The 22,923-nt window shown below is 40.2% G+C and overlaps 1 protein-coding gene across 4 annotated transcripts in view; it reads left to right on the top strand.

The window, feature by feature from the left end:
- nrg1 (neuregulin 1) overlaps nt 1-20,330 on the top strand; it is a 97,138-nt gene extending 76,808 nt beyond the window's left edge. For 2 of the 4 annotated variants that reach the window (XM_079805364.1, XM_079805365.1), the window contains 8 exons: nt 5,947-6,085; nt 8,392-8,450; nt 12,054-12,077; nt 14,031-14,133; nt 14,290-14,404; nt 15,973-16,106; nt 17,016-17,213; nt 17,696-20,330. In XM_079805364.1, the coding sequence (XP_079661490.1) occupies nt 5,947-6,085; nt 8,392-8,450; nt 12,054-12,077; nt 14,031-14,133; nt 14,290-14,404; nt 15,973-16,106; nt 17,016-17,213; nt 17,696-18,377 (1,454 nt within the window). In that variant the 3' untranslated portion in view covers nt 18,378-20,330. Of the gene's footprint in view, nt 1-5,946; nt 6,086-7,947; nt 8,016-8,391; nt 8,451-12,053; nt 12,078-14,030; nt 14,134-14,289; nt 14,405-15,972; nt 16,107-17,015; nt 17,214-17,695 lie in introns of all 4 variants that reach the window. The other 2 variants (XM_079805367.1, XM_079805366.1) reach the window with 1 other exon arrangement.
- Nucleotides 20,331-22,923: the final 2,593 nt, after the last annotated feature.

The raw sequence follows: 22,923 nt of genomic DNA, 5'->3' as shown, positions 1-22,923 counted from the left end.
TATCTTTTCATTGTAAGTCTTCATGCTGAAGCTATTAACAGTATCCACAATAATGAGTATTTCAAGGGTACAGTGCATTTTAAGCCCTGTCACTGCAGTATAATTATCAGTCTGCTGCAAAGCTCAGGTGAGACTAATTGTTTTGAAGATGTTGGAAACAAAAGGTTTTTTCCTCACACCATCTGTCCCATGATGCCTGTCGTGTGTCCGCTGTGGTCGTGGCAGGACAGTAATTAACTGATTGTATAACAAAAACTTTTTACTTTCAAACTGCTGGAGCAAACTATGTTCTATATGTTGCTTTCATCTCAGAGTACGTTAACATGTGCTATTCAAACTTCACATTATTAGTGCTCAAGTTTAGTATCACTATATTCTAGATCTACACATTCATAACTAGAGACCAGAAGATCACATAGATTGAGGTTGAACAGCATATGAGACTGTGAATATACCCTGCTGAAAAATCCAGCATAAGCATGAATTTAAATTTGGTCCAGGGCCCAGACTGGTTTATGCTGGTATAGCTGGTGGACCAGCATAGTCATACTAGAGCAAGTGCCCAACACTTGGGCTAAGTGACTTATCCCAGACTGTGGAATGACGAGAAAAGACATTTGTCGGGAGAGATGGCTGACATTTTCCTTCAAATATCCTGCCTTCTGTTTTTTTTAAAAAATCACACCCTAGTTGTTCACATGCCAGCGACACGGCACTGTTGTAATTCGTGTAAATAGTAATGTTCCTAATTATAGAACATTTCTATAGATTTCTCTGGTACATAGATTATTATGGTCTAGTGTCATCAGTCAGCCCTCTTTCCAAGTAGACATCCTGGTCATGGTTAAGTTTTCTAAATATTAACTAGTAAAGTGAGATTGCCCTTCAAAAAATGCTGAAATTATTATTACTAATTATGATGAGCAATTCCTAGCCACATATCAAAGTAAAAGTAATTTGTCCATACAGGTACATTAGAACAGGAAATCACTCCCATAGAACAATCATGCCGCACAAGAATTTCTTGCCGTTTTTCACAGCCTGAAGCGATCAGGTCTGCTCTGTACACACATTGCACAAGACATCCATTAGTTTCCCTCTGGTTATGTTGCGAGAGACGTCAAACACGTGATTGCCGTGGTTACAGATAAACAGACATCTCATTACATTGTTGTAGCCGTTGACTGGGCATGTGTGAAATGAATCAGGTAAGCTGTGAGAGAGGTGAGGCATGTGTGCTATCAGACCGCAGCACACTTCCTGAGCTATCTGAAACATGCCACACCAGAACTAACATGTGAGGAACAATGGCACCTTTAAGTTTTGCAATTCTAGGCTTTCTCTCTGATGTATCATGGAGAGATCCAACCTTCCTGAAAGAGAGTTCTACTATGTTCTACTATGAGAGTATAGGAGTCAGAAGTGAAAATCGTGTCATCATTTACTTATTTACATAACATGACTTTCTTCCATGATTCAGAAAATTTGAATAATGTACTGGTTGCTCTTAAAAAAAATGAATATAATGTTTGAAAGCTATGGGCACTGACTTTTATGGTGCTTTTGCATTGAAGCTTGAACACTTCAGTCCCCATTAAAGGGTTAGTTCACCCAACAAATTTAATTATTCCATAATTTATTCTAGTTTATAAAGTTATGAATATAGATATTTTTCTTACAAAAACGCATCACTTCATAAGGCCTTTATTCACCCCCTGGAGCTGTGTGGATTACTTTTATGATGGATGGATGCACTTTTTTGGGCTTTAATTTCTAAGGTACCATTCACTTCCATTGTAAAGCTTGGAAGAGCCAGGATATATTTTTTTTAATTGAACTCCACTTGTGTTTGGCTGAAAGAAGAAAGTCATATACACCTTGGATGGCTTGAGGGGTAATTTTCATCTTTGGGTGAACTAAACTCCTTTAAGGACCACATTTATAGCTTGCGCCAGCGCAAAACCTCTTTTGGCATTAAAAAGAACTACTGTCAGGATTTACTAAAGACATGCAGTGAAAAATTAGCGCTGAAAAGGCGTGGACAGGGTTATTTTTGTGGCTGAATTTATTGCATATGCATTTGTAGGAGTTTCCCTTTCAGATGCAAAATTTATGGGAGGGGAGTATTTAAATGAATCACACTATTCAATATTAACTGCCCATTTACTGTCTTAAACCAGACGCTAATTTGTGCTGCCTTGGTAGATTGCGTTGGTCATTATGGAAATGATCCGGCTGCGTCTGTGTTCTTTAATTTCTACGTCATCTGTAGATGTGCAGAACTTTCCACACCCATCGCGCTTTTTTGGAATTGCGCTTGCATGCTAATATGCCCTGTTTAGTAAATCTGGCCCTAATTCTTTTAAAAAGAGCAACAGAAGAAACCAAGACAACGAGGACCGAATTTTTCTTTTAAGCATGAACTATCACTTTAGTAGCCTCTCTGTGTTTGAATATTGAGTTTATGTCCTGTGTTAACATGCTGTGTGGCACATAATCTTCAACTAGCCTGATTAAGCAAACAGCAGTACTGTACACTGCAGATGCTGTTATCACATACATTTGGAAGCATTGTTTGAAAGAGGAGTTCTTAAAGATTTCAGATAGCCTGTGCCTTCAGTACACAGCTCTCACTGAGTCACCATTAGACCTGCAGTATGATTCAGCAGAACATCGGGCACACTGTGTTTGAGATCAGAAACCCATCTCATTGAACAAAGTATACTTCATTATATTTGAAGATACCTACATCTCCCTTTGAAGGGTTTCGCTGCATTACTGGACCACCCTCATATGCAGCACAGGAAACTGCTTGTCCAGCAGAAGCACGTTTGCACTGCAGCATGATGCAGTGTCTGTGCATAGCCGGGGCTTTGGTTTCTTCCCACCAGCAAAAAAATGAAATGGCACCAAATCGATGCAGCAGTGCTCCTCAAAGCGCTCGCACAGAGAAAGAGACCCTGAGCGCTGCTGCATTGCAGTGGATGCGTCTGCAGTGGCACACACACTTATTTTTAGGGAGCATTTATTTTAAGACTCACTGCGTCTTGCACCGATTCTCTCTGACAGAGATACCTGCAAACTTAGTTATAATACTTTTTAGAGCTTGAAATGCCCAGTGGTGTGCCGATTTTTACCATGTTTCTTATCTTTATTATTATCTATTATGCAGGAGGCTTTTATGATCACATTATAATTAAGAGACAAAGAATATTTGTATTTTCAAATATCCGTTTGTCACACTGCAGGACCATTTATATTGAAGTAGTGAAAGTGAAAAGGTGAAAAGTATAATCGGAAAGTGAAAAGCTTTCCAAAGATGTTCTTTTTTATATTCATATTAGTTTTAACCTAATTTTGATAACAGAAAGCCCACATTACCATCCCAATCTTTTACCATTACCACAACCTCTACAACCACCACTTAACTATAAACATAGACTTGCAGATTAACAAAACACTTCTTTATGGCCAGGCCAGAGTTTATTAACATGTAAAAAGACCCAAATACAATCATGAAGTTTACACAGCAATCCAATTTTCCCTCCCCTTCGCTCCTTCGCTCATCACTCATGTTCATTCACTGTTTGCCGCCTGACTTTGACTGCATTGAGATGTGCTCGTACGTGAGTTGAATGAATTGGGTTCTGTCTCTCACCTTGAAAAGACTCAGATGTTCTCCTGCTGTTTTGATGACAATTCCACTTTACCAAGGTGCCCGTCAATGTGAGCGCCGGATGCCAAAATGCCAAGATCACATGAATAGTGTCTATTTAAAATCTTGTCGTTCTATTTACAGTCTTTTCATTAGGCGTTTTCTTTCAGGCGCTGATGGTCAGTCATATGCAAATGCACGTCACTTTCCCTTCCTCAGAAAACACTGAACGTTGTTGTTATGTGACGGATGATCAAATGTGCCTGATCACTAATGCTGCAGGTTTAATGGGAGTGAAAAACGGCAATTAGATTAACGGGACAAAAGCAATCTGTTACGCTGTCAATTATTCATGCGGTTCTGGTTGTCTCGAACATCAGCAGTTCGGATGGTAAAGATTGAATTACATTGAGCTCAAAGGCAGAACGTCTCCTGCTTCAGTGGTCACCTGATGGGGTCTGTGACCTATGAAATCACAACGAAACTAACTCGATTATCTTTCAGGATGAAGGCTGAATTTTATTCTAATCTGCTCATCTTCATACCACCAGCCTTGAAATATCCCCAACGTTCAGTGGCTCATGTCTTGTGTGACGGTGTAGAAGGGAAGGCAGGACAGCCGGATGTGGCCAATGTATTCTGGCCCATAAACGAGAGTAACTTGATGTCAGAGGTGGTTAGAGATGGCTATCAATATTTCCTGGTGGAATTGGTTTGGTGCTTAAAGCAGAAAATAGAGCCATTAGTATGTGGAGTCATGAAGTAACTACGGGAGGTTCTCGGTCAGAGGGGGCCGCAGGAATTCACGGTTGGGTTGTCCATCCCTCCCTCAGAATGGTGACAGATTTAGAAGGATTGCGGATGTGTGGTGGTATGAATGTGTGTGTGTGTGTGTCACACCTATTGTCCAGAATATGTGGACAGAACGATACTGATACGGTTACCTTTGTGAAAAAGAAGTGTACTTATTCACACACAAAAAATGTTTTTGGACCCTTAATTGAATGTTATTATAGTTTAAATTTATGTTAAATGCATTTAGCTGAACTTTAGAGAGATTTTTTTAAAACACTTAATTAGGAATTAAGTACATCTGGTAAACTTTAGAATGCTGTTCCGTCATTAATGAATAACTACACAGGAACAAATGAGTAATATACATATTTTGATAGTAATAACTTCTAAAGAAATTACTAGTTATTTTGGATCAGTATTCTAAAGTGAAAATCATGGTAACCCACTAGTAATGATTCAAGTGTTACCAAGTACTATCCAAAACCTTACAAAAACCTCAAACACGTACATTATAACGAAGTGCACTTTTAAAAAGTGTACGTTAAATGGCTCTTAAAGTACACTTAAGTAGCCTTTTATTTCATTAATGTTATATTATCTGAAAGTACAGATTTTTAAAAATGTATTTTTAACATTTGAAGTACACTATAAATGCACCTTCGATACAGTTAAGCGCTCTTCTTTTTCACAAGGGTTGGTCAGTGTGTGACGACTTTGATTGCTCACCGCTGCATTGATGATGTGTTAGAGATGCAATGCCAAATATGACGTGTGCAGTGAGCTCATGAGCTGCCGTAGAGGTGCTCATTTAAAAATGTTGATGAGCAGAGATTTTGCAGATCGGAAGTGCAGAGGAAGGCAGTAGATCCAGAGTGCTCTGGGAAACACTTTGTCATTGCAGTGGTTATCGACACACCGGAGTGATGCGCTTTCATATATCCAGATATTATCGAAATGTTACAGGTATGGAGGGATATTATTTTATATGATGTCTTACGATTTCTTGAAATAGTTTGCAATTTACATGGTTACCTGAACTGTTTTCATTTCGAAATTGTCACTTGCTTAAAACTAAATTATGACATGGCATTATGGTTCATTGCTGCTTTTTAAGTTGCTGTATCTGAAACATTGAAATATTGTTGGTCATCTTTTACTCTGTTTGTAATGAAGTAGCTGTTTGGTTGAGAAATATTTCTGTACCTGTGCGCTCACATTCTTTTTTTAGTGAAAGCCAATGACCCTGCATTTACTTCTGATCAATAGCTCAAAATAGCCTGTCTGTTCAGTGCTGGCCTTCTCTCGCTCTTCTAATGTTTAGCAGATATTTTGTAAAGGTTGTTTGGATCAGACACACTGTGCATGGCATGAACTGCAGCTCCAGTTCAGACACTTTTAGATTCTTGATCTCAGATTAGTGTTATACCTAGACAAGACCCTCTGGGGTAAAACCGCTCCTTCCTCAGTACCCTTATGTGTTGTGTTCATCTGTGCAGCGGCCACCAGCACCACTCCCTCGGCCAAGACCTCCAGTCACATGACGCCCTGCAGCGAGAGCGAGAGAGAATTCTGTGTGAACGGCGGGAAATGCTACACTCTGGAGGTCACGCCCGGAAACATCAGACACCTCTGCAGGTACAGCTTCACATCCACACGTTTGTTAAGTGTTTTAGTCTGCTAGTTGTAGTCAGTGTACTGTGTTTTTGCTTAAGTCTTTTTAGATGTGGTGATACAATGTATATCATCAATGCAATGTTGGATAAAGTGTCAAATGCATAAATGTAAATTTAGCTCTATTTTTAATGCAAAATGAAAAGCATAGCCATGCTGCAAGCAGAGGTTTTCTTCGTGCATGACACTGACAGCACACTCTGGGATATTAGTGCTACTGTCCAATTCAGTGAATAAGCACAAACCCTAGTGCTGATGTCAGGACTCTGTTCTCATCAGTAAGTACTGCAGTCGAGAGGAGCTTCTCTCTTTACTGTCAATGCAGGAGCAGCACTCCTCAGGGACCGTACATCTCTGAGCTTTCAATCTCAGCCATCCATCAGTGGTCACGTGACCCTTAATGAACATGTGGAATTAGTGCTAAGTCAAGTATCACTGTACTAGTGATCAGAAAAAGAGATCAGATGTGCCGTTTTCACTGGATGATAAAATAGGAGAAAAAATTTCTCAGACACACATTGAAGGAGGAATATCTAGAGACCAGAAAATCACAGAGGATGGATTTAAACAATCAACCAGTAATCCTTGACAACCATCCACAACACCCCAGTATCAAAGCGAATGTTGGATGTCCAAGCACCAATCACATTTTCTTCAAGTTGTGGTTCTTAACGTTTCTCGTCACTTTTGATGAAGCTGAAAAATACCTTAAAAGCGGTATACCAACACAATCTGAAGTCATGGCAATTCATAACTATTTTAAATTTTTGCTAGATTGGTTGCAAATTGAATTATGTTTTCATACGATCTGCTTATGCCCCAGTGATGTTTATGTTCTGGGGTTGGGGTGGAACTTCATTCTCACATTTTTCTAAAATTCGCCACCTCATAAAATGTTTCTGATTTCCTGTAAGATTGGGTTAGGTATACTCTCAGCAAATATGCCCATGCTACTGAGAGCAACGTTTGGAAGAATATGTGCTGCACGCTTCCCACTCAATAACAAACAGCATCTGATCAGTAAGCATTAAGTAAGCATCAGATCATAGCGATGTGGAAATGTTTGTAGCAGCTCTGCAATTCAGCACTCCAGTCACATCAAATCACGTTTATAAATATTGCACTTTATACAATAGATTTCATGAAAGCAGCAGCTTTAACATTAAAAAATACATTGTCAGTGTCGCTTTCTATTGTTCATGTTTTTAATGGAGTCTGAATTTGACGGACTGAATGGAAGAAATTAACAAGAAGATTTCCACATCAAAGAAGGCGCCACATTACATCATCGCCACAGACCAATGGTAGTTTGGAGATGTTTACTAGCCATAAAGTCTGCTTCGGCAAGTTGTTTTGAACTCCAGAAATTACAGATTTTGTTTAAAATATCACACCAGTTCATTCTTCGATTTTACTTGAAGTATATCAGTCCCTCTGTTGAGAAATACAGCTGCCCCAGCTGTTAAGCCCCTTTCAGAAGAACAGCTGGAGCTCTAAGACTGTGTGTGTGGGTGTGTGGCAGGGGTTTTTGAGTGCTCTTAATGTCATCAGAGAGCAGTTGGTCAGCTAAAAGATCAAGACTGGAACAATCTCAGCCCTGGACCTTTTTATGTATATATATATATATATATATAAATCATCAAATAAGTGAAATGATGACGGAACAGCAGAAGTAAATCCAGAGGAGGAGCAGCTCATGTTTATGAAGAGCAGCGAATATTTCCTGTTCCTGAGATGATCATGACCCGTTCGTGTGTTTGTCTAGTGTTGTAGTGTAATGTTGTGTTGTGATGTGTTGTGCTGTGTTCATCCTCTTTCTAAACCAGGTGCCCTCCCGGATTTACAGGGAACCGCTGTCAAACCAGAGACCCTGTGAGAGTCGTAGACCCCAAACGTATGTGCAGTCAGTGAACGTCCCCTTCACCCCCAAACACACACACCATCGCCGCTGTTTCTGCGCTGCCTCGCCACCTCCGCCATTTAGAAAGCACTCTCTCTGTCAGAGTTTGCCAGGCCGCCCATCTGTCCCGGCGTCAGATGTGGACAGGTGAATGATGGGCTGCTGCCATCTCTGCCAGCATTTACACCACCAATCTTCAGAGACTAGTCACGTCTAAACTTTTAATTGGCTCTTGGAACCCTGGCGGACATTTGCGAGACATTCAGCGAGCAACACCGGAGACACGCGTGTGTGAGGGGGACTTTTGGGTGTCAAACTCACTTCCTGTCTTCCTCTCTTTCTCTCTGTGACTTCTGTCTTTCCCTCTCAGGTGCCCCAATGAGTTTACTGGTGATCGCTGCCAAAGCTACGTAATGGCCAGCTTCTACAGTACGTCTATTTCCTCTTCCTGTCTGTGCTTGGATTGGAGCATGCTCAAACAGCGCTACCTCCTGTTGCTTTGGTTTTGTGTTCTTGACCGACGGGTAGTCAGATCAGACAGCGATTGTTATTTTGGCAGTCTTTTTTCCATTCCTTCTCTTTGCATGTTTAGCATTTATTAATCTAGTTTTGTTCTGTTGGATGCTAGTTAGCAGACAGTGATTAGAAAGGGTTGACATCCATCAGTCTGGACACATGTTATGTGAGATCAGGTTTCTCCTCATTCACATCATCTTAGACTTTTGCGGGAACAGATGAAATGAGTGTATCAGGCTTTGTCTTTGGACAACATCACACCACCTGGCTCAAGAGGTTATTAACTGAATTTACTCTCAGCTCATCAACATGTTTTGTGAGCTAGTCATCATGGATAACTAAGTCCTGTAAACCTGTGCCATGGGTCATTCTCAAGAAATTGTTGTCTCAGTGTTGATATTGTTAACTAAAATGATTTCAAATCTATAAATAAAATATAGCTGAAATAAAATGAAATGTAAACCTAAAGGAAATTAGAACTGTTGCCTCTACAATTAATAAAATGTCTCAGGTTACGACTCTAACCCTGGTTCCCTGAGAAGGGGAATGAGACACTGTGTCTTGGATTGACGCTATGGGGAGCCAATACTCATTACACCATGCCTGCCTCATGAAGCTGTGAATATGCACAAACATAATGGTCATAGCATAAATTGACTTTACTGATTACTTAGCCGGAGTCAGAGCATGTCAACCCCAAGGGCACATCCAAAATGACTCATATAGACTGTATAGTGGCGCCACTCCCTAAGCCAGTATCTTCCAATATTAGGAGAAGATACCCAAGCTTCTATGCTCTATAGCAAGGGAAGTCCTGGCCTTAACAACCTCCCTCCCTCCCTTGTGGGACAGGTGTCAGCCTTATAAGGCCCCAAGAGCAGAGCTTTAAGAAAAATTGTCTCAGCTATGTAAACTTCTTTTGTCTTGACAAAGCCCTTAGTGAGTAGCCAACCAAAGGGTGATATCAACTACTACTTTTGATATTAGCACTACCTCAAGGGGGAGAATGCAACCTTCAACTTCATCTGAAGGGATGCAAATACAAGAGTGGTATTATATATTTGCCAAAGATTCCCGTCATCAAAACTCAACCCCTAGGGAAATCGCAGGGGAGCTCCAGCTCTACTTAAATACCCTAAAACAATTAGGGCAGAGCATTCACACCCTGCGTGTACTCTCCAGGATCCATAAAAGACTCCATTCACTTGTCTAAGTTATAGAGTGCAAAATAATGAGGAAGGCTGAAGCAAACTACCTCTACTTAGAGAGCCTTTGCGTGGAACCCAGCCAAAAGGGAGCAAAAAAGTTTATGTGTATTACAGGCACCCTTTTATACTTGCGGTGCTCCACTTGTGACGTCATGGACCGTCGTCAGCCAATAAATTTCACACGTGCTTCAAACACCGGTCACGCTGATGGTGTTCTCCATAGCGTCAATTCACAATGCAGTGTCAAAGTTTCACTTCGAAAGGGAACTAAAACTGAACAAAACAACGAGTAATAAACATAACAAAAGCACATAACAAAACTACAATTAAAATGAAAACTGAAGATATATAAATAAAAGCTAATTCAAAACATGAACAAATACTAGAATATTAATGCTAAAATAACACATGAATTAAAATAATGCAAATTCTAAACCAAAGTCATTTCTGTAGTATTTTTTGCTCTACACACTAAGGGCCAGAATAGCAAATTAGCAAATTAGCATGAGACTATAAAAGTGCAGATGGGAATGTGAAGTTCTGTGGCTGATCTACTGACGATGAGCAAATTAAAGAAAACCGACACAACAGCGCATTTCCATAAGGACCAGCACAATCTACCAAGAGCAGCGCAAATTAGCGTAGAGTCGCAAACAAGCAGAGCCGCTGATAATCAGGTGTTGCTAATCTACAAACAACACAGGCGAAAAGTGGTTTAAGACATGTTTTTTTGGGTGTTAAATAATGTCTCCAATACCAGTTAACTGACTACCGCAAACCTTAGTAAATCACGGTGCATGATTAATTTAAATACTCTCCTCCAATGAATTGTGTCTGAAAGGGAAGCTCTTATAAAAGCATATGCAATCAACTGCAAAAATCCATGCTTTTTCATCACTTATTTTTCAATGCGTGTTCAATGCAAGTTTTCAATGCGTGCAGGCTGTTAATAAATCTGACCCTAAAAAATGAACAAATCTATGAAATAATGTAAGTTCAGTGTCCTGTTAATTTATATTAGTAATAAGTCATGGAGACACATGTGCAGTAGCAGACAAATTGCACATTTTTCTGAGAATGACCCTTATTAAACTATTGATGTGTACCACAGAAATAACCATTATTCCCTTAATTAACATACTTAAGACACATGTAACAAGAGCTGAGACCCATCAGTACACTATGAACACTGTAAAACATGCTCAAAAGAGATTTATAAGTTCCATTTATTATATTGAACTGGACATCATACACCATACGTTTGGGTGATATTCATTATCATTTCTGCATTTCAAACAGGACAGTGAGCAGACAGAAAATCTCCATCGATTTACTAAAGTGCTAAAATAGCAAAAATCACTGGAGATCTGCACTGACGATCTATTCTCAGCTATTAATAGTGTTTGCTAATGTGTCCTTCATAGAATGACCTTCATCAGTACAGATGCTCTGGTTCAGTGGTTTTATCACTGATAAACGACCCACAGGAAAGATCAGGGCTATCAGTTAATGATCAGCATTGCAGTCAAACTATTGATAACAATTGACGTGTAATATAATTTTTTTATTTTTTATTAACTGTGATAACCTTGTAATGACACTCCAGTTTATGTCTGGAGTGCCATTTTATGCACTCTGAAGTAACAGGATTATATTTCTGCAAACCTGTTCTTAATGTATAGAGGAGTAGGAGATCAAATTCTGCCCGTGTTAATCTTTCAAACTTTGACTGGCTCAGGTATCAGTCCAACAAGCAACAGCTTCTGACCGTCAGCTAGTTTAGGTGACCGAGAGGTGCATGTGTTTAACAGCATGTTTAACAAGTGCTGGTGTAATCACATGAATTAATTGAGTCTGACTTTGTCTGTAGTGAAATGTGTTGAGGGTCAGTCTCTGTAATGACGTGAGCGCAGTGACGTCTGCATGTGCATGTCCTTGTGTCATAATGATGACCAACCATAAGTGTCTGTATATAGAGATGTACATCACTATATACGTGTGATAAACCATCCATATATCTCTTAATGAATTCTGACATTAAATGATGCATTGTCATGGTGGGTTTAAAGTCAAACAGAATAGGTTTGAATCATTTCTGCTTTCAAATATGTATCTGTGTATGTGTGCAATTTACCATGCTATATATACATGCTGAGATGACTTCAGGTATATGGTGTTTTTGGAGATGGTTTGAGGTGGAGCTGACTTGCGTGTTTGTGTGCAGTCAGTCAGAGTTGACATCACCGCTCAACTGTTTTTTGTTTGTTTGTGTTTTGCTTTCTTTTCATCACCTTGTCTGCCTTGGCAGAACATCTTGGGATTGAATTTATGGGTATGAATCGTTCTTTCCTCCTAGTTTGCAGATTCGTAGGTTTAGAAGCTTGAGCCTGTTTCCTTCAACTTCAGCTGGTTTCCTTTTGCTCATGAAGGGATCAAACAGCCATAACAGATGATTGGAGATTGACATCATTATTCTTTATTATATTACTGCACTGGACTTCAGATGGCTGCTTAGAGCCAATCTGCAGGTTTGTAGGGTTTTAGACAAGAAAGTGGATAGCGCTCCGAAGCATGTGACGTGCGGGGGGGCATTAGCCTGCATGCTAGGAAGGATGTTGTTAATAATTCATCAAGACCTCTGATATCTTCCATTCAAGGCAGATATGAAAAGCTCTCTCTCTTTCACAAACACTCTCACACACACACACACACACAGAGAGAGAGAGAGAGAGAGAGAGAGAGACAGCTAAAATTCACACATAGTTCAGTGGTGCAGAAGAGAAGCCGTACTGCAGTAGTTATGCTGTGTTTAGATCCCTTCAGCTTTGCTTTGCCCTCCATTCATGCATCCCTCTATCTTCAGCATGACATCTCATTCCTCACTTTCTTCTTTGTTTTCTCCCCATTTTCTACTTCTCATCAGTGTTTTATCAATGTCTGTACATAGTGATTGCCGTTGTGTTGTGTGCATCACAAATGTGTTTGCTATACTTATATAATTATTCAAGAAGTTCTAAATCAAATGAGTGGTAGCATTTGCTCACAGGCTTCAATACACTTTGTTGTGATGGGAACATTCAGTATTATGTGCCTTTAAGACCCCACAAAGTTGAAAGCAGAGAAAATGGGCCAAAAATATTGATGACATCATCTTGCCAAAGGGCATTTACAGTTTTGTGTCCAGTCCAATTTGATTAGCTGTGTTTAATTAGGGTTTGGTTTTAAAACCTGCAGCAAAGTTGCCCTCCAGGATCAGAATTGGACACCCCTGTCCTAATAACACCTTCAAGGCTGAAAAAAAGCTGTGGTTGCCAGAACTGTTAAATAGAAAGCTACATGATAAATTTAAATGCAACACAAGTAGCTTTTCCACAAGCTGATATAAATACTAGAAGGTGCACAGTATCATAACCACAAATACAAAACACCATCATGACACTAAAATGATGCAATAAACATTCAACGATCATAAGATCTAATGTAAAACCCTAATGTACATAACTGATGAGAAAAAAATAAGACAAAATGACAGTGATAACAGTATTTTACTGTGAAATTACATGAAATGTCACAGTTTTTCATGTCATGTAAACCGGCTGTTTATACCAAAGGGGAGGAGCCCTTTGTTGTGTCCTACCCAAGCTTCCGTCAATATGTACATCAACACAGGAAAGAAAAATGTGCTTGTCAAACATTTTCATGGGGTCTTTAGCATGAAATAACAGACACATTTTCCAGCCATCCAATTGTTTGTGTTAGCAGCCTGTGAGTTTGTGCTGCCACCAGTTCATTACTTTTTATTAAAGCCTTTAGCATTCCATATCTATTGACCATATACATAAAATAGTTGCTGAAGGCTTCAATAAATTCAGTCTGTCAATATTGTGATCTAAACCTCATAATGAAATGAGTGAAATGCATGAGTGTTGAGTGTTGAAGACATCCCAGAGGCCTTAGACCCGGCAGGGTTTGCATTTCATGTCATTGTGACGACATGATGATTCTGAACTGACCTTGAATTAGCACGTCCTGTTGTCTCCTCACTCTCAGCAAAACTACATCCTGAGATCAATAAACCCTGTCTAATTAAAGCATCACCGGCACTGGAAACATGTGTGCTAGCTTATGTTCTTACTTGGAAATCTGCTGAAATAACATTTAATATTTAAAAATATATATATTCCAAGTAAGAACGTGACTGAGATATAATGTGTGTGTGTGTCTGTGTGTGTGTATGTGTGTGTTTCACCTGGAAGCTTCAAAAGCAGTCTGTCCTCTCTTCCAGAAGCTGAGGAGCTCTATCAGAAACGCGTTTTGACTATAACTGGCATCTGCATCGCTCTTCTAGTTGTTGGCATCATGTGTGTGGTGGCTTACTGCAAAACAAAGTAATTCACTTTTTGAAATGTCTGTTTGTACTAAGTTACTTTGTACAGTTAGTTTGTACTAATGTTTTACTCAAAAACTAAAATGAACCATATGAATTATTGATAGTCATTGAAATGCGATCTCCTGTAGTCTAAGAGGTGTTTTTGCGCACATAGGAAACAGAGGAAAAAGCTGCATGATCGTTTGCGGCAAAGTTTACGAGAACGAAACGCTGCGGCCAAAGGCCCTCAGCAGCCCCACCCTCCACCTGAAAACCTGCAGCTGGTCAATGTAAGTATGGTCACTGCAACATCATGTTGATATGATAAAACCATGCAGTAATGACAGCAGATGTCAAGATTTTAAAATCCTGTGCATTGCAGTTTGAAACATTGGTAAAAAAAACACAGTGCTCTTTTTTTGGATTTTCTCAGAATTTTTTTGGCCATTTACACTATATTGGCAAAAGTTTTGGGAAGTCTGCCTTTACATGCACATGAACTTTAATGACATCACATTCTTAATCCGTAGGGTTTAATATAGAGTTGGCCCACCCTTTGCAGCTATAATAGCTTCAACTCTTCTGGGAAGGCTTTCCAAAAGGTTTAGGAGTGTGTTTATGGGAATTTTTGACCATTCTTCTAGAAGCACATTTGTGAGGTCAGGCACTGATGTTGGACGAGAAGGCCTGGCTCGCAGTCTCCGCTCTAATTCATCCCAAAGATGTTCTATTGGGTTGAGGTCAGGACTCTGTGCTGGCCAGTCAAGTTCCTCCACACCAAACTCGCTCATCGATGTCTTTATGGACCTTGCTTTGTGCACTGGAGCGCAGTCATGTTGGAACAGGAAGGGGTCATCCCCAAACTGTTCCCACAAAGTTGGAGCATGAAATTGTCCAAATTGTCTTGGTATGCTGAAGCATTAAGAGTTCCTTTCATAGGAACTAAGGGGCCAAGCCCAACCCCTGAAAAACAACCCCCCACCATAATCCCCCCCTCCACCAAACTTTACAATTGGCACAATGCAGTCAAAGTACTGTTCTCCTGGCAACCGCCAAACCAAGACTCGTCCATTGGATTGCCAGACAGATAAGCGTGATTCATCACTCCAGAGAAGACATCTCCACAGTCCAGTGGCGGCGTGCTTCACACCACTGCATCCAACGCTTTGCATTGCACTTAGGAATGTAAGGCTTGGATGCAGCTGCTCGGTCATGGAAACCCATTCAATTAAGCTCTCTATACACTGTTCTTGAGCTAATCTGAAGGAGGTCTGTAGCTATTGACTCTGCAGAAAGTTGGTGACTTCTGCGCACCGTGTGCCTCAGAATGCGCTGACCCCGCTCTGTGATTTTACGTGGCTTACCACTTCATTGCTGAGTTGCTGTTGTTCCCAATTCCTTCCACTTTGTTATAATACCACTAACAGTTGACAGTGGAATATTTAATAGTGAGGAAATTTCACAAATGGACTTATTGCACAGGTGGCAACCTATCACAGTACCACGCTTGAATTCACTGATCTCCTGAAAGCGACCCATTCTTTCAAAAATGTTTGTAGAAGCAGTCTGCATGCCTAGGTGCTTGATTGTATACACCTGTGGCCATAAATGATTCAGAACACCTGAATTCAATGATTTGGAGTGTTGTCCCAATACTTTTGGCAATATAGTGTATGTTAATGACATTCGTATTAAGATAAGTAGTCAACAAGTATTGTAGCAATCGCCTAAAAACATATTTACAATAATGTTTTTAATGTGTTTAACACCTATTAAAAGATGTAAAAACAGTTAAAGTTGATCTCAATACAATACAAGAAAAATAGTGATACACCAATCAACTTTTGTCTGATTTCAGCATTACATGCCGAAAAATCCCGTCCCTCCTCACGTGCATGTGACAGACAGAGAAGCGGAAACATCTCTCTCCACCAACGAGTTCACTTCATCAACACATCCGTCCAGCACTGTCACTCACTCCTCCAGCCTGAGGTACAGTACAATCCCACACAGCATCATACACACAAGATTACTAGCTAGAAACTGTGAGTCAAATCCAGTCATATTTATTTGTATAGCACTTTTCTCAGTACTCATTGTTTCAAAGCAGCTTCACAGGAAGTTATATTATAGTTATACTGATAACTGATGGTCATATTAGAGTATCATTTAAGTACCTACAGAGTGCAACAGCAAGGCTTCCTGACATAAAAGTCCCATTCATTTAGGATTTCACAGAACATCCATTAGCTCCTGAGGTTGTTGACATCTACAGAAGCCACAAGTCAATATGATTTCAGCTTAATTTAAAAAAGTAGTGACTTTCCACACTTAAAGTACGACACTTGTTGAAGATTTATATATAATGGACGTTCCAAAATTTTGTATGCACTTTCAAAGTGAGACAAAATTTCGTTGTACAGCTGTACAATGACAATAAAGTTTTCTATCTATCTACACATAATCCTGAACTGAGATCCAGAGAAATCGTTGTTACTATGGGAACTGGCAAGCAGGTTTAAAATAAATAAAGTAATTATTTTATTTTGCCAGCTAGTGGTAACTATATAACTTTAAACAGTGCATGTTAAATATCTGGCTAGCTAGCTAAGCAATGTTAGTTAGTATTAGATGTTGTTACAATATACACTGTAGACCGTAGACGTGTTTTCCAATGTGACATAAAACCTCAGACTGACTTGATTATGTCTTTAATACAGTATAGATTGCTTTATGGAATAAGTAGTCCATTCATTCTCTTATAAGTACAAAGTCCACCATTGTAATTTTTTTGAAGAAAGCTTTGAAGTATGGAAAATATGTCAGGGACTTTCACTTTTCAGAACAGCAGTTGACTAGATGATGTGTATGATGAGCGTCTTTTCCTTTGGACTCTCACAGTTGGAGTAATGGGAAAGCAGATAGCATGGTTTCTGAAAGTCATGCAGTCCTGGTGAAGTCATCGTTGGAGAACTGCCGGCATGGGACGCCCGGTCACAGGGGGCGTCTGAACGGTACTGGAGGCGTCCATCAGCTCAACGATTACCTGAACTCCAGAGAAACCCAGGCCTCCAGTAGAGACTCCCCCTACAGCGAGAGGTAGCATTCGCTGCATAGCACTCCATGTCGTTTACTATTTCAGCCCAAAGTAGAGGCCTGCAGGGCTGTGGCAGATGCAGAAAGTCGATGATGGGCCTCTAAAAGTGTGGGTGGGCTGGAAAGAGTCGCATCACATGTTTTTTAACCCGATTAATTTGGAAGAAAAAAACGACGGGTCCCTGCTCGACACTATAAACTTTTCACTATAAACAATTTCATAGCAGCTTCTCCTACACAATTGCTGTGTCTCATTTCGAAGGCCTCGCCCTCCTTAGGTCACATTTGTCGGCCACATACGTCAACTAGGATGCCCCGTTTCAGGAAAGTGTGCATTACATTCCAAAGTAAGAAAGAAATTACAGTAGTTAACAAATGCGACCTCCAGAGAGCACAGCCTTTGAAATGAAACACAGCTTATCAGTTGATGGTGAGGCAGTAGTTATTATATGTGCTGTAAAGTGAGTCTGTGTTTCTTCCGCCAGGTATGTTTCGGCCATGACTACACCCACCCGTCTGTCCCCTGTGGGGCTTCTCTCTCCAGTGACGCCCTCCTCGCCTCCCTCCGAGATGTCGGCTCCCCTCTCCAGCCTGGCGACCTCCGTCCCTTCCATGGCAGCCAGTCCCTCAGGAGAGGAGGAGCGCCCCCTGCTGTTCCGGACACCGCCAATCCTGCGTGACAAATCCAGTTCCAACCAGGGCCAGAAGGGCCATAATCTCCGCAACTCGGCCCACTACAATCATGGCCTGGACCTGCCCAGCCCTCTGGCCAGCCCTCTGCACATTGTAGAGCAAGAGGAGTACGAGAGTTCACAGCAGTACACAAGCACAGCTGCAGTGTCCGCCCCGTGCTCCCCCCCTCACAGCCCCAGCGCCGCCGCTCAGTGCAGTACAAGAACTCAATCGAGCGGCCAGACGGCGCCGGAGCCCGTCAGCGGCAGTAACTCAGAGAGCAGCAGCTCAGAGAGCGAGACAGAGGACGAGCGGGTGGGAGAGGACACGCCGTTTCTCGGCTTACAGAGCCCTCTGGTCGCGGCCGTCGGGTCAGTCGTTCTGGACGGGCTGGAGGGCAGCAGAACTAACCCCGCACTGCACCTCTCGCCGCAACACGACCTGCAGAGCAGACTGACGGCCGTCATGGCCAAGCAAGATCCTATAGCTGTGTGAAAAATGCATTGAAGAAAAAAAATCACCACTAAACCTTTATTTTCTATAATTAAGTATTGCGAAAAGAAAAACTTCAACTTTTATTTTAGTGATGTAGTGAAACAAAGACTTTTATAATGTGTGCAACGTGTTTGTGTCATGGAAAAAAGTGCCATTCACATGTAGCTGAGGTCACAGTATTTCAATGGCAGAAAAAATATAATCAATGGTGCCTTTTAATTTCAGTTGGAAAAAAAGAACTGCATTATGACACTGGGCCATATATTCAAGACTTTGAGACAACAAAATCAATTATTTGTGACTGAAAGAAAAAGAAAAATCCACCAGCACTCCACGTCTGAATTCTTGCTATCTGATTAAAATGTGTAAAAATGCATCATGGTCTCTTAGCCTAGTGGTTTTCATTCCTGATCCTGGTCCACGTTGTATGTCTCTATTATTTAACACAACTGATTCAGATCATCAGCTCCATGAACTGAACTGTGTCAGATATAAGAGACGTCCAGAGCAGGCTTGAATACTTGATTTAGCCTAAATTGTTTTATTTACATTGATAATTATTTACATTTACATTTATGCATTTAGCAGACGCTTTTATCCAAAGCGACTTACAACTTGGGGGTACAATAAGCGATTGGTCGTGAAGAGTCGAGTGAGCGCAACAAGTGCCTGAAATACTTAGTCCGTGTACATTTCTCAGTGTAGCACAGGCTAGAGTAGGGAGGGAAAGAGGAGGAGAAAGAGGAAAGGAAAGTTTTTTTTTTTTTTTAAGAGGTTAAGTGCTCATGGAAGAGATTAGTTTTTAGTTGACTTTTGAATGTTGTCAACGAATCAGCGTTTCGGATAGCGGTGGGAAGATCGTTCCACCAGCTGGGAACTTTGAATGAAAATGTTTTTTTAATGTCAAATTATTGCTGCATTTTCATTTAAAATATCAATGCGAGGCTACTGCCAACTGAAAACAAGACTATTCAGAAAGTATAGAATTAAGAAAAAATGCTAAACAAATATATCATGTACGATCTGCTATTAACATAATCATTTTATATTATGGTTGTCATGTATAGCAGACATTAGTTCTATGAGACAGCCATTAGATTTAATTACTGATTTATGACTGAATATATGGCTCACTGTCGATCATGTTCATTGGCTTCTCAAACAATGCATTGTGGGAAAGTTATAGCACCACTTTTATGATACTGACACATACATTTTTATTCCTATATTTTATTTTATTAGTTATTGTCCAGATCACTTTTTTACATTTGTCCATATAGAAAGTTTCATTATATTCAAAGTGTTCCTTTGTGTCATGTTATTTCTCATCATGTTTATGTGTATACGTCTGATCATTTAAAGAACAAATCACCCGTTGTACAGTATTTTGTTATGTTTGCGTCACCAGATTACTACAGTAACTTATGTATTCACAAGGTTTTACTGAAAATAGCCTCTAATAGTCTATCCATCTTGCTGAACAGAAGAACTGGTTACACAGACAACACTTTTAACCTAGAGCTTACTATAAAGCTTCGGCTCTAGTATGTTGAAGGCCTTTTCCCATACGCTTCCTCTTTCATGAATGTGGCCCATTTTATTGTATTTATTTTCTTTATTTATTTGTTATTTATTTATTTATTGTCCGGGCCTTATAGAGTCTTAGCATCTATAGATCTATATTTTAATAGCAATGGCAATAGGAGATGTTTGCAATCTTTGGGTACATCAACAAAACCTTATGTTTGTGTGTTGTTGTTTTTTTTTCTCCTCATCACTCCATAATATATTTGTGTGTTGTTTTGCCATTTAGGCTTAGACTCTGTTATTCAACATTCTGTCATTCAAACTTTCATTTAAAAAAAAAAAAAACACAGTAAATGTTCACCAAGACAAATATTCATGAAAATGATTGTACAATAAAAATGAGCTGAACTGCTTCTGGGACACTTGAAAACAGCCTTTTTTCTGTTGCTTCTAACGCAAGCATTTTGAGTAGATTTTGGATGTGATACAGATGGCGGTCTTAAAGGTGACCTCACCTCTTCCATCATCTTACTTATTTTTGTTTTCAGAAATGGCTGTTCATTTACTTTTTGGATGAATTTACCTTTTGCAGAAATATTCAAACCAAGATATAAGACGTGTGATGTCTAAATGCATCGATGTTCCAGCATAGCAGATTTTGGCTTATTGGTTGATCACCACGTTGCCACTGAAGATAAAGGAAGAACAGATGCTCTCCACAGAGACAAATAAAGTTGTTCTGATTGCTGCATGAGCGCAGGAGGACAAACACAGGCATGCCTGGCACAACACATGCATACAAGCACGGTCAGCAATGTCAGTCGAGACATGACCACATTCTACAGTAACTGAGAACAAAATGTTCAATTTGCTCTTGTGCGAACAAATCTATAAAATGTCTGGCCGCTATGTATGATAGCTTTACATTGTGTTGGATCTCTTTATTTTTGCAATGTCTTTTTCTCTAAACAAATTGTGTAAGCTGTTCAAAGCAGTTGAAGTTGTTAGCATTTGATGGCAATGTTAACTCCTAAAGACATTTGGGCCTGGTTTTACAGACAGGGCTTAGATTAATCCAGGACTAGGCCTGAGTTCAATTAGATTTTATAAAACTGCCTTAGAAAGTTGCTTTCAGTTAAAGGGATAGTTCACCCAAAAATAAAAATTCTGTCATTAATTGTCATGCCATTTCAAACCCGTAAGACCTTCGTTCATCTTCGGAACACAAATTAAAATATTTTTGATTAAATACGCGAGCTCTCAGGCCCCTCCATAAACAGCAATTTAATGAACACTTTCAAGGTCCAGAAAGGTAGGAAAAAACATTGTTAAAATAGTCCATGTGACTCCAGTGGTTCAACCTTAATTTAATGAAGCAACGAGAATTACTTTTTGTGTGCAAAAACAAACAAAAATAACGACTTTATTCAACAATTTCGTTCTGGCCTGTGCCAGTCTCCTACGCTGTATACGGTGCAGCTCCCATGTGTCATGGTGCTCATGTGAACAGCATCGGCTGCCGTAGATCTCGAGAGCGCTGCACTATTTACAACGTAAACTGCGTCGGAGACTGGCACAGGCGGAAACGAAATTTTTGAATAAAGTCGTTATTTTTGTTTGTTTTTGCGCACAAAGAGTATTCTCGACGCTTCATAGAACCACTGGAGTCACATGGACTATTTTAACAATGTTACCTTTCTGGACCTTGAAAGTGTTCATTAAATTGTTGTCTATGGAGGGGTCAGAGAGCGCTCGGATTTCATCAAAAATATCTTCAAAAGATGAACGAAGGTCTTACAGGTTTGGAATGACATGAGGGTGAGTAATTAATGACAGAATTTTCATTTTGGGGTGAACTAACCCTTTAAAACAGCTCAAACATGCTTTTTAGTGTGGGACTAGAGCCTTGTCTGTGAAACCGGGGGTTGATTTGCTTTTCCTTTGCATGGATTTATCTGGTACCGTCTGTATTCTGTGCTCTTTGGCTGCTCATAGACCTGTGTGGTCAACCGCCATGAAATTTGGATTATACTGGAGCAGGCATCCGTTCTGCTGGTGACAGTTTTAGGGCTTTTCTTTAAACTCAGAATCTTGGGTCAGATAATACTGTTCAAAAGTTATTTTGATGTACCAAACTGTTTGTGTTAAGGTAAATATGGCAAACAGGTAGTGAAGACTTCACAATGCTTCGGCATATTGACATAAAGTTTGGTACGTGTCATCACAATAGATGTCGCCACCTATTGGTAATGTGGAGACTCGAAACTGGAGACAAATCATTATAAATTTGGCTTAAAGGGGCTATATGCAACTTTTTCCCCAAAATAAACGTAACAATAGCCTTTTTATTTGACCATTTATGACTCAAACATCTCCTGATGAGCATACTGACACCTTGTCCGCTCACAGTGGGTGCACCTATAAGCCTGTATCCTATTTTTCCTATTTTCTGGCGGGTCGTCTTTTCCCGCGCTGTCTGCGGATGTGACGTCACCACCGCTGCGAGAGCGAGCAGAAAATAAGAGCAGTTCTGTTTTTTGGCCACAGGTGTCAGTCGCGAGTTCAGGGCGCGTGCGCGATCACGTTGTCCATGGAGCTCTCAGTGGTTCCATACAAACCAGCGCTGTCATTTGAATGGCTTAAGCGGGATATAGCCTACAGCATCTTCACTATACAGGTATTTGCAGCAATTTTTGGTAAACAGTACAGCATAGTGTGCATTGATTATTACATCAACAGTATCATTTTATTATGGAGAGTGGAGGCAACATTGTTAACATTAAAGGGGCTATATGCAACTTTTTCCCCATAATAAACGTAACAATAGCCTTTTTATTTTACCATTTATGACTCAAACATCTCCTGATGAGCATACTGACACCTTGTCCGCTCACAGTGGGTGCACCTATTAAGCCTGTATCCTATTTTTCCTATTTTCTGGCGGGTCGTCTTTTCCCGCGCTGTCTGCGGATGTGACGTCACCACCGCTGCGAGAGCGAGCAGAAAATGAGAGCAGTTC

This window comes from Gobio gobio (genome assembly GCF_949357685.1).
Source record: "Gobio gobio genome assembly, chromosome: 22".
Taxonomy (NCBI): domain Eukaryota; kingdom Metazoa; phylum Chordata; class Actinopteri; order Cypriniformes; family Gobionidae; genus Gobio; species Gobio gobio.
Note: the sequence above shows the minus strand (reverse complement) of the source record. Positions and strands in the feature narration are given on the sequence as shown.